The sequence below is a fragment of the Melozone crissalis genome, unplaced genomic scaffold (assembly GCF_028551555.1).
Source record: "Melozone crissalis strain CALT ecotype California unplaced genomic scaffold, PUWL_Pcris_2 ptg000023l_1, whole genome shotgun sequence".
Classification (NCBI taxonomy): Eukaryota; Metazoa; Chordata; class Aves; order Passeriformes; family Passerellidae; genus Melozone; species Melozone crissalis.
The window spans coordinates 8,835,080-8,847,170 of record NW_026535801.1 but is presented as its reverse complement, the minus strand read 5'-3'; the positions used below and the strand labels follow the sequence as shown (position 1 = coordinate 8,847,170).

The window sequence follows — 12,091 nt, the reverse complement described above, 5'->3', positions numbered from 1 at the left end:
CCAAATGCTCAGCCTAACGAATTTTCTATATCATTTGTGGAAAAGGCACAAATGAGGTGTGTCTTTTCATGTGTTCAAAATTGGGGGATCTCCATTTTGTTGCTCAGACCTTCTCTCCTTGGTAGAGCTGTTGTGTAATTCTTCAGAAAGTGATTAGACCAAAGTAAATGTAATTCTGGAGGTTAAGTCACATCTCTAGGAATCTAAAGATCCTTCCAATTAAGGAAGGATTTACAGAACTTTTGCTAGATAAGACAAATAAACCCATTTAAATGTTTTAGAAAGTATGTGTATGTATGTATGCTCATCCTTCATGAAACAATATTGTTCCTGTTTATTTTAAAAGCCTTGATACTGCAGGACATGTGCTTGACAAATGGGTTGCAAAAATAATTGTACTTGGTTTTTTCCCCTCCCCTTTTTTGAATTACTGCTTACACAGGATGATCTGAACACAGCTCTTCGAAACCAAAGGCAGTTGCTGGAAGAGGAAAAACGTCTGGCTCTGGATCTGTTACGTGAGCAAGTGTTGCAGATGGAGGAGAGGCACAGGAAAGCACTCCAGGAGCTTCAGGAGCTTCATGAGGCAGATATTAGGAAACACAAGGAACAGTACTCCAAGGAGCTGGAAGAAGAGCTGGGGAAACTAAAAGCACAGCATGAACGAGAGCAAGAGGTCAGAATGCTGGCAATACCTAAACCCAAAACAATCCATGTTTTACCATTAAAAAATTTCCATTTTATTCAACTTAGAAATAAGGCTGTACATCTAGATGGTTTTGGAATATATTTTTAACAGTGCTAACAATAAGAAGACACAATCTGACTTGTGCAGATGCAAGGACCCACTGGTGTTATTTTACACTCATTAGTAGGAAAAGTCACAAGCAAAATGAGCTTGATCCAGCTAGAACCACAGAACACAATTAAAATATTACTAAATTGTGCTTTTTCACTTACTAAATTGAAAATTTGATAATGTTCCTAATAACTCTTAAATAATTTAAAAAGAAGAGATTGCCTGGGGAGGAAGTTTCATTAGTTTCCTGGGAGGTTCTCTAGGTCATTCAGCCTTCAAGCACATCATCCTAGAAACAGGATTCGTATTCTGATGACTACAGTGACTTAGAGCAAACAGTAGGAAAAGACCCCTAGATGACCAAAAATGTCTCAAACCTTTCACTATTGTTTCCCAGGATAATTGCATTAAAAATGTGCAATGCTTGCTCCCATTTGAATAAGGGAAATCACATCTTAACAAAATATGCTCTCCCTGTGTTTCTCCCCCCCAGTTTCCCCTATTTTTTTGAATTTCTCTTAGAGAAGTGTCTGTTGGAAAGACTAAGTCAGGAATACTTTGTTAGTCTGACCTGATGGTCTCATGAATACAGGAGATACTTGATACCTAATGCCTGCTTGCTTATCTATTTTTATCAACTGCTTTTTTTTCTATACTCAGCATGGTGATAGACAGCAGCCCTGTATGACCTTGAGGATTGTGACTGTACCCTTCAGAATTTGGTTTACCATGATGGATTTGGTTTTATTTTTCCTTAATTCTAACACTGTGGCTAAAATATTTTATATTCCTTCCTTGTCTGCAGCTGTATGCTTCTGCATCAGCTTCTGAAGTAAAATCTGTGAGAACAGCTCTTCTGGCTCAATTTGAGGAGGTAAAATTGAAGCAGCAACTCCAGTTCCAGGAGGAGATTGAGCTGTTGAAGTGTCAGTCAGAGTTGCTGCTGGAACAGCAGATTGCACAGCTGAAGGTAGGCTCTGGTGAAAATGCTCTTCTGAGTAAGCACTGGGAGTATGTTTCAGTGAAAAAAGAGCATTTGGTGTAAGGTTTTTGTTCTTCAGCCTCTAAAATGCAGTCTGAGCGAGATCTCTCCCATGCTTCACAATGTTACAACTAAAAAAACAGCATTGCAAATAAAGCAGTATTCTGTGAGCAGTTGTCTTTACCTCAGGGTTGTCTTAAAGTCTTGAACTGGATGTGTCCTTCAGCCAAAACCAAAACAATCAGTGGAGCATGCTCTAAGCAGTATTCCTTGTGTACATGTTCAGTTTGTCATTTGAGACTTTTGCTTCTTAGTGTCTGCAGAGACATGTCTGCCTTCTATCATCCCAACTCTACTGCACATACTGTGTCTATGTGGCAAAATATTCAGTATTATCTAAGCTTTTACCAACTGTGTGATGACAATCAACTCTGTATGTGAGATACATTGTTGTCACTCTTGTTGTTGATCTCTGCTTTCATGATAAACATCATGATAAGCATTTTCAATGTGTTCCCTGCCTTTGGTCCTCTGTGTAGTCCTGATCAATGTTTGACCTCTCTCTGGCAGCTGCAGCTGTCTTTGGAAACAGAGGGCACAAGTGTGTCCTGAAAAGCTGCTGCAGGTATATTTGGCACTGCTGTCCTCAGCTGAACCCCAGAAGCTGGGACTGGACTGAGGGTTATACAGAAACTCCAGAAATGATCCCTGCTTTTTTCTCTTATGGTCCTTAATTAGCATTTGCAACAGCAGAAATTTCACTTGCTGTTGCAGCTGTCTGTGGATTCAGCTGGGTTTTTTGCCTTAGGTACTTCTAACCAGTGTTTTGTCCCAGAAGAGACTGGCTGGATCTTCTTGCAGTGTCAGACTGAGCTGTGCTGTGGGCTGATACAGATTTTTACAGCAAGCCTTTCCCTTCCCACTCCCCTGTGCTGCTTATGCAGTTCTCTTCATGCCAGGCTGTTCCCTTGGTTTCTTCCCTCTGCCTCCTTGGCAGATTTGAGCTATTCAGAATTGCTCTCTGTGCTCTGACTTAGTCTGTTTCTGAGAAGAACAAGCAGGCTGCTTAAGAGATTTTGTCCACAAATGCCATGTTCTAGGTCAAGGACAGTCATCCTACCCCTTTGTGTCAGCCCATTTTTACCTTCCTGCTAGAGCATGGGGCACAGACTGGCTCAGTCTTCTGCAAAGGATCCATGTCACCTTGGGTGACTGCAGGTCTTCTGCTCTGAAATCTTATTTTTTGCCATGGGAAAAACTCTTTTCTTGGCTTGCCAATGGAAAACATTGCTGTATTGTGTTGGTGTTCACAGCTAAAATTGTACCTCATCAGTGTTGAGTTCAGAGGGACAGTCACTGCCCTGGCTCTGCTGGCCACACTGTTTTTGATTTTGATCACAGTTTCAGCATAATTTTGTTGGTTTTGAGGTGTTGATATGTAAATTACTGCTCATTATTCTGAGAGGCAAAATGTGTACTTCTAAAGCATACAGAAAAAATACAGAGGATGTTTGAGGATTTTTTTAGGATGGTGGTGGTGTTTGGGCATTTTTTTTTCCTGTCTCAGTAAATCCAAGTCTGTGTGATTTCTGCAGGAAGAATTTGAAGCTGAAAAGAAGGCATCACTACATGACAAGGAGCAGATGTTGATTCAGGAGAGGGAGAAGGCACAGGCTGCTCACCAAAAGGAACAAGAAATATTATCAGCCCAGCTGCAGGAGAGAGCAGCAATAATTAACCAGGTGTGGAGAAAATACTTTAAACCTAGATTTTAAATGTGCTTTTGGGCTTGTATTTTGGCACAGGGCTCTGCCTCAATGTGTGTAGAGACTGAAGGTATAATTCTTGTGGTATGTTAGACTAGGGGGAAACAGAGGAACATTAAGAATTTCCTGACTGGGAATGCTTTACTCTTTCAAGCTCTTCTTGTAGGACTTGATGAGGGTTGAGAATGTTGGCATGGGATGGCAGAATGCTCTTCTGTCTTGGCAGTTTTCTCCCAAATAGATATTTTGACTTATTTGCTTGTTTACTGATGAGACAGAGTTTCTGACAAAGGCAGTAAGTTGTTTGGCAGCAAAGTCTGGAGGTGGGAGTAGGTATACACATACAAATATGTATTTTTATTTATATGTAATCATATGTTTTAATCTGATATAGGTATAATCTGAAAAAATAAATACAAGGAGAGAAGTAATTTTTCTAGAAACTTGTTTTCAAGTAGAGTTTATAAAGCAAAGTTTAGGTGAAATTGTTGACTTTGTTGTGTTTTCACTGTACTTCCACAGCTGGAAAAGGAAGTGGCCTCTTTCAAGCATGAAATAGAGGAGACCAAGTCTGAACTGAAGACACTCCTTCAGTGGCAGGGCAGGGAAAACCAAGAAGGAGAAAATTTGCTGGCCTTGCTGAGGTCTGATATTGAGCACTCCAAGGAGGAAAGGTTTGTTCATCTTTGGTTACATAATGCTTAGTGCTTTTCTATTTGCTTGTTTTCTCACTTCTCTTAAAGAAATCAATAAGTAGGCAAAATTAAGCCAGCTCGCAATAGTGTTGGAGGATGATATATTGCTTTTATTTGCAAATTATTTTGAGATTTTTTAAATTATCAACCTATTCTGACATTAAGAGCAAGTCGGGTTTTTTTCTTGCTCTTTTTCTTTCAGCATGATGAAGACCTTGGTGTTTTGGGGTTTCTGCTGTCTCTAATCTTGGAAAAATCTAAAAAAATGGAGAGAGGTTCTGTGACCAAGAGGCTTTCAGATGGAGTGGATTGGTTTGACATGTCATGGGGATTAGAGAAGCTGTCATGTTGAATAAGCTTCTAGAATTCCCTCTCTCATCTTTCAGGAACTGGCTTAGTGTTCATCTTAAACTAAAATACTTTCATAAATAGAAATAGGTAGTTTAGAAACATTTTCATAAATAGAAGTTTTGTTGTCAGGTCTGCCAGAACACCCTCTAGTTGTTTGATGTCACTGCTACTGTAGTAGTAGACTCCTTGCTCCTCCTTCTGTAGTAGTGTCTTCCTTGCTGGTGCTTCCACAGGTATGAAAGGCTGAGATGCTTATGACTGTAGTGTGATCTGCCTGTGGAGATGACAAAGGTGCTTTGCTGTGATGCCTGAAGTTTTAGCTTTTATATTTTTCATATTCTGTGCTGCTTTAGTGTGTAGTTCTGAGCTTCGTATTAAGGGATGGTGAGCTCCCTTCACAGATTAGGGAGACAAAACAATTCCTTCTCTAGTTGGGGACCAAGGACAAATGATTGAAATTTCAGGCCCAAGAGCACAAACAACATGGACTGAAGAGAGAAAAACAAGAAGGATGTGACTTCATAACCTAAAGCTGTAATTGGACAATTAACTCCAATATGCAAATGGACCAGAACTTATAAAAGTGAGAGACCCCATGACCAGTTGTCCATTTTGTGACCATTTTGGTCCATCTTGGGTGCAGCCCTGGCTGGGCTCTTGTGCTGCCCAAGGTGGATCCACTGAGGCCTTTTAATAAATCCCTGCTTTATTCTTTAACTGCCCAGCCTCTGCTCTAGGTCAGCCTGCACAAGGCATCAGCTGTGCCAGCTCTCTAAAAGTGACCTGGTTTTTGTGAGTCAACTGAATGATCTTCACTGATATCTGCCCAACCATGGCAGATACCCATTTTAGACTGTCAGGCTTAGAGTAGGTTCAAAGGGTCTTTCCAATCAAGTGTGTGCAATTTTTTAAATGTTCAATATGTTTTTGTTCTAGGGAAAAACTGCGTGAATCTTATCAGCACGTTTTGAAACTGCTGATGGAAGTGGTGAAGGCCACAGTAGTTATTGAGGACCTTATCTGTAGCAAGATTGGTCTTTGCCTTGATGACAGTCTGGCTTCTGGAGATTCTAAAGAAGCTCAGAGTATTATGGAAGAAATGGGATTCATGCAGTATTTCAAAGCCAAAGAAAACCATCAGCTAGAAAAGGGTGAGTACAAATCAGCAAACCTGGATGTAGATATTGTATTCTTGAAAACTGCCTTTTGTATGGATGAGAATATCTCTTTTTGCAATGTTTGTGTTTTTCAAAGCTGGTCCACACTTAAGATAGTGTCTACCAGTGTTCTCTCAGTTTAATTCTTTTAATAGTGCAACTACTACAATGTTGCTAGAAAAGCTTGGATAGATCATCGGGCAGGAAAGATCAACTTGGTGAATGGAGAGTTCCAGGTCCTGGTGTACAGCACAAGATTGCCAAGTCTTGTGGAAAACCCTCATGATTTTTCAACATTGAGTTGTTGATGTGTCCAAGTTTTCATATTGTGCTGCATGTCCAGGACCATGTCACTGCCTGATGTCAGTCATCTCTGTGACCAGTTTTGTGGCTAGTTGTCACTCTTCTGTGTTTTCCAATAGCTTCCTTGTTTGCAGTAGAGGAACTGCTTGATGAGACTCTCACAGAAGACAACCAGCTGTCTCCAGGGACTGATGAGGTGTCTGAGTTGAGCCAATACTTATGTGAAAGTGTTTTTGCAAAGCCAGAATTGGCGTGTGAAAGTGAAGAAGCGATACTGAAAATTTGTCATCGTTTGCGCACTGCGGTGGAGAGACTTCTGGAACTGGTTACAGAGTCAACTAAACAAGTAAAGCTTTTAATCTTTTAAAAGTGAACTAGAGTCACCCTAGTCTGGTTGAAGATGTCCCTGCTCAGGGCAGGGGTTTGGAACTAACTGGTCTTTAAAGGTCCCTTGCAAACCAAACCATTCCATAATTTTGTGTATAACACTGAAAATGTGAAATCAGTTTTAAGGCTGCTTATTTAACCTTTTAACAGATCCTGTGGGAGGGCAGTAGATTGGTCACCTTAAGTAAATTTAACCTGGTATTTAAATTCATTTGGTAACTTCAGGAGACCAAGAGTTTTTTTGAGGGTCTTTTATCACACTTCTCGTTGATGCCTTTTAAAAACTCATAAGTAGGTTCAGGAAAACTCAGTCCAATGTCAAAATGCTTGGGCAGTATGTAGATAGCAGCAAACAAATGTCCTTGTAATTATATGCTTTAATTGTGACAAAAGGAGATACACTTACTCAAGTTCTGAGTGCACTATTTCCATAATGACTTTTGCTATGTCTAAACTGCACATCTGGGGTAGATTCACAAGCACTGTATATATCTGAGGATTTAACTTAGTGTGACAGTAATTAGTTTGTTGGACAAGGAAGTCCCTAATTGAAGAGAAGATGGGAAGGGGAAAAACGTGTCTGAAATAACCTACTCATTGGGTATTTTGTGAAACCCAGAGATATGTGCCAGTGTGAAATTTATGTTCATCATCTTCAAAAACCCCTCCTAGAATGAGGTGCATAAATTTCCTTTTAGGTACTGATGATGCTTCCACTGAGACATGGCTAACTTGTGGTTAAAGCACTTGCCCAAGCCATGGCAGATCTGGGTTCTAGGTGACCCTCATCACCTGTGATCCAGCATACTTTGCTTGCTGGGGGTGTTCCTTGGAAACCTGATGATATATGGACTTCACTGTCTATTAGACATGACTGAATCTCTTGAAGAATTTAAGCGTAAGGATGCTTTGAATTTTAAGTGGCTCAGGAAGTGTCAAGCTAAGCTGTTCAGCCAAAAGGGAGGTGTGATGGTGTTCACAGGCGTCTGAGGATGAGGGAAGAGACGAGGATGACTCGATGTTTCAGAAGGCTTGATTTATTATTTTATCATCTATATTATATTAAAACTATACTAAAAGAAAGGATTTCATCAGAAGGCTAGCTAAGAATAAAAAAGAATGAATAACAAAGGCTTGTGTCTTAGACAGGGAGTCTGAGCCAGCTGACTGTGATTGGCCATTAATTAAAAACAGCCACCTGAGACCAATCACAGATCCACCTGTTGCATTCCACAGCAGCAGATAATCAATGTTTATATTTTGTTTCTGAGGCCTCTCAGCTTCTCAGGAGAAAAAATCCAAAGGAAAGAATTTTTCATAAAACATGTCTGTGACAGGGAGGTATTTCTTTTTATGCACAGTGAAGAAACTTAGGTTCCTAAGCAAGACTTGTGGCAAAAATACTGCTATGCAAGCACAGGGATTCACCCAAGTGTCCAGAGGTTTTGGGTAAAGTCAGCTTAGTACTAAAATGAGAGTTCAAAACTTGGAACTTAATGCATAAATTCTATTAAAAATTTGAGGTTTTTGTTGCAATGTCTCTAGTATTATTACCTTGCATCTGAGGTCTGATGCTGGGGCAATTATTGACTTGTAGCTGGAGAAGATGCATGAAAACCACGCTCAGTTTGAGGAGGAGTTCAGCCGCCGCAATCGCGAGACGGCGCAGGTGGTGAGCCAGCACCAGGAGCTGATGGAGTGCCTCAGTGAGGAGAGTGAGGCCAAGAACCAGCTGGCACTTGAGCTCCATAAGGCAGAGGGTAAGAAATGGATTGCAGTGTCATTTACTCATAGCTTGTTCCTCCCAACATTCATAATGTGTTTCCTGTTTCCTGGATTTCTTGGGCTCTAAATGTAACATTTGATCTTACTTTCTGGAGATTGTTTCTTGAAACATCATCCCTTAGCAGAAAATGTGTTGTTTGATGACCTCATGCCAGGCCATCAAAGCTTAACGATCCCCCTTTGAATCCTACAGATTTGGAGATACTTCGTGATGTGTCATCCTCATAAAATCTTGATATTCTTAGAATACATTAACTAGTACATTTTATTCCTTAAGATATTCAAAAGCCTAGCTACAGTATAAACACAAATCATCTTTTACTACTTCCTTTTTATGTCACTTTCCATTGTTTGGCAAAAATTTAGTCATGTTTTCAAGCTTCTTTTCCCCAGTGGATGAGTTTGTCTATGGCTTTATTTGCTTTCTGACTTGGCTTCCAGGCATTATTGAGGGCTACGTTGCAGAAAAAGCTGCGTTGGAAGAGGCCTTAAACCTGAAAGAGGAATCTGAGCGTCGCCTTGTTGTGGAGCTGGAGAACATGAGGGAACGCTTCCAGGAGCTCACCCAGGAGCAGGCAATTCTTGGTGAGTAGAGAGTACAACATTCTTAACTTAAATCCAAGTTGTCTGCACTCAAGGCACATTGCAATGTCCTCCTGTCATGGATCAGAGGTTGGCTCGATGACCTAATGAGCAGCTCAGACTGGTACACAGGTGAGAGGGTCTCCCTGTAAAGGGAGACATCTCTGCAGACATGGATCAAGGTCTTCAGGAGCTTTGGGGCACAATAAAGATGAAATGCCTGAAGGTTGACACTGTACTCCATGCACTTCTCGGTACTCCATGCACGTTTTTACATTTTTGATGCTCTAGAAGATGAAATGGATCACAATGCCCTCCCTATTCATCTTGTCCATGTGTCTGTGTTTTGATTTCTAGGAGCACCTCTTGCTAATGTAGCACAAAAAGAAGGTTCAGGTTTGTAATGACAAGTGTGGATTTTTTTTCTTGCTGTGTTGCTGTAACGCTGTCTGAATGAATTGATAACTTTTATTTTAACAATGAGGAATAGTACTTAATAATTAGGCCTGACAGGTTACTGGGTTTATAACTATCTTGGCCATAAAAAGCTGTGACTTCTGTGATGCAAAATTAGGAATATTCAGTTAAATAATGCATATTTAAAGTGAAAAATGTTTTGCTGCTATCGAGCTTAAAGCGCATTGTGCCATTGTCTTTGTTTTTGCCAGCTTCATTTTTTTTTTCAGAAGATGGGGTGTGTTGCAAGCTGGCTGTGAGCTTCTAGTGATACAAAGTCAGCTGTCAAAATGAGTAAATTAAGTTAAAGAAGGGAGGGCAAAAAAAAGAAAAATATTTGAGGTGACATAAAACTATGAGCTAAAAAAGTAAAAGAAGAACTGAAGGACATGTAAGGGAGATGAGCGAAATCTAACTGAATGGATTGATAGGTCAGAATGAAAAAAGAAAAAGCAGAATGGTGGGGAAGGCTAGTAAAGAAATGAAAGAAGAAACCAGAAATAAGCAGGAAGGATCCTTAGAGTTATACACTGATTTTGGAAGTCAAGTGCTGTAGTCAAATTTGTAGATGCTAAATTGAAAGAGAAATGCCTTATCCTCCTGAACTGAAGTTTGCATACTTAACTCCTGAGTGGCTAACATTTAGATCTGATAAATTCATAGTTGACATGATTATTTTGTGGTCTACTCGAAATATAATTCTCCTATTTTTTAGATTCATTTTATTTATACACTTGTATATATTCATAGATTCTTGCATATTCACTGTCTCTTGTTTTTGGACCTTTTCTTTTCCCCAGCGAGTGTGAGCTGAGTAAACCAAATCACTCAGGTGAATAAAAAGTTATGTAGGTAAATTCCTGTTAGAGTCAAAAAGCTCCACTGAGTTTTCTTAGCCATTACTGTATCTTTATTCTTTCTGTCCATTCAGATCTCCCTCAAGCACTATTTTTAATTTAACCTATTTTTGGTGTCCACCTCACTGTCCTGCAATTTGCTGCTGCCCTCTGTAGAACAGAGTTGTATTTTGGGATTGACATTCTCCCAGGAGCTGCAGCCCAGCCCTTGCCAGCAGCTCCTTAGAACTTGAACAGTTACTTTTGCTGCAAGGGCCAAGTCCTGAAATCCATCCCCTTTCCCCCACCCCAGCCATCTGTAGTACTTTTCCTCAGGTTTGGAATTATTTGTAGTATGTGGAAAACATGATAAATACAAATCATATTGCTTGGAGCTGATTGACATGGGCTTATTCCTTGAAAAGCTGACATCTCCTGTTTTTCATGTGGAGTACTAATGTGAGTAGAATGGCCTTGCTAATTAAAACTCTTTCGGAATGGAGCTTGGCATTTGCTGATGATCTGGGGAGTGGGAAGGAGTGTGCTGGGGCCTTTCCCAAGGGAAATTGCATGATGTGCAGTAGCATTAATAAAATGGGTTTGTCTCTACAAAGAAACAAATCTGTGAGCTGACGATCTGTTGGTGTGTTGCTTGAAATTCTATTCCTACACTTGGGGAACATGTGCTTAAAAAATTTTTAAAATTTGTCAGAAAGTTTAGAGTTTGCCAAGATTTGATACCTGCTTTCTATGAAATACTGCTGATTCCAGGTAAAATCTGCTTGCCTGATTATTTTTTTTCAATTAGTTTACATTTCTGTCTGAAGAGGTGACTGTGTAGGTCAGTGTTATCTAATCAGTATTTTGTTCCTCATAAAGCACTGGTGTTCCTCTGAAAGCTAAAAAGAAGCCATCCATGTTTGTTAGGATACGGCAGGCAAATTTCTTGTGCTTGTTTTCCCAAATACCAGTTCTGTTCTCTCAGGGTCAGTCTGAATTCCTTTGGGTGGCCAAATATCTCCATCATCATAAATATCTCTAGCACCTGACCTTGCCCTCCTCTCTGCACTATGTGTTAGTAAATACATATAGAGTGCTATTTTATTCACATTATTCCCATCTCTTGGCAGTAGACACTCTCTGTCATGCAGCTGTGGCTGGGATTGGAAGTCCTAATAGAATTCAGATATTGTTGGGTTTTGTGGGTTTTTTTCTGTTGCATTATGTGATGCAGATAATAGATGATTTGTACAATACAGCTCCAAGGGGACTGGGAGAGAAATTAGGGCAGACTCTTCACTTCATGCATTCTGCCAGAGCCTGAGTTACATCCACAACCAAATGAACTTGTGATTATTTAAAAATAAAATAAGTAGTAGGGAGTGTGGCACAGTGACTGCTCTATGGTTATTGCATAGGCTATAATTAGTGCTTGGAGTGAAATGTAGTTGGAGTGTAACTGTAACCCACAACAGGATTGCTGTGGAGCTCAGGAGCTCATGTAGTCCATGTTTGTGACCCAAACTTTGCTTGTTTCACTTTGTCTGGCTTTTTTTGATTTCCAGAGCCAGTGAAGGCACAGACTCTTCACATGGTTTTCCATTATCCTCACTGTGGTGACATTTTCCCCAATGTGTACTGTGATTATTGTTGCATTATTCCAAGCCTGTCACACTTATCTTTTCATACATGAACATGGAAATATTAATCATTTTTTGCTTAGTATCAAGTGTCTAGAAATGTCATTAAATATCCACGAATAATGAAGCCCGAGAAAAATGTTGTAGGTAGGCTGTGGTAGTTTTTTGTAATAGCAGCTTGTAATGACATTATGTCAGAAATCACATGCGTTGTATTGGCCATACTTCAAAAAGAGAATTGTCTTCTGGAAATTGGGCTGGATGTTTTCTTAAGGTCCTTGTTGCATCACAGACTTACTTTAACTTGTCACCAAAAACATTTGAGATAAGTAACAGAACATTTGAAAAGTAA

At 39.9% G+C, this 12,091-nt stretch overlaps 1 protein-coding gene across 10 annotated transcripts in view; it reads left to right on the top strand.

Moving 5' to 3' along the window:
- The window catches only part of PCNT (pericentrin), a 70,270-nt gene that overhangs the window by 27,363 nt on the left and 30,816 nt on the right, over nucleotides 1-12,091 (top strand). For 7 of the 10 annotated variants that reach the window (XM_054277638.1, XM_054277634.1, XM_054277636.1 and 4 more), the window contains 8 exons: nucleotides 443-676; nucleotides 1,605-1,769; nucleotides 3,377-3,523; nucleotides 4,070-4,221; nucleotides 5,530-5,744; nucleotides 6,173-6,399; nucleotides 8,038-8,200; nucleotides 8,667-8,810. In XM_054277638.1, the coding sequence (XP_054133613.1) occupies nucleotides 443-676; nucleotides 1,605-1,769; nucleotides 3,377-3,523; nucleotides 4,070-4,221; nucleotides 5,530-5,744; nucleotides 6,173-6,399; nucleotides 8,038-8,200; nucleotides 8,667-8,810 (1,447 nt within the window). The remainder of the gene's footprint in view (nucleotides 1-442; nucleotides 677-1,604; nucleotides 1,770-3,376; nucleotides 3,524-4,069; nucleotides 4,222-5,529; nucleotides 5,745-6,172; nucleotides 6,400-8,037; nucleotides 8,201-8,666; nucleotides 8,811-12,091) is intronic. The other 3 variants (XM_054277637.1, XM_054277630.1, XM_054277632.1) reach the window with 2 other exon arrangements.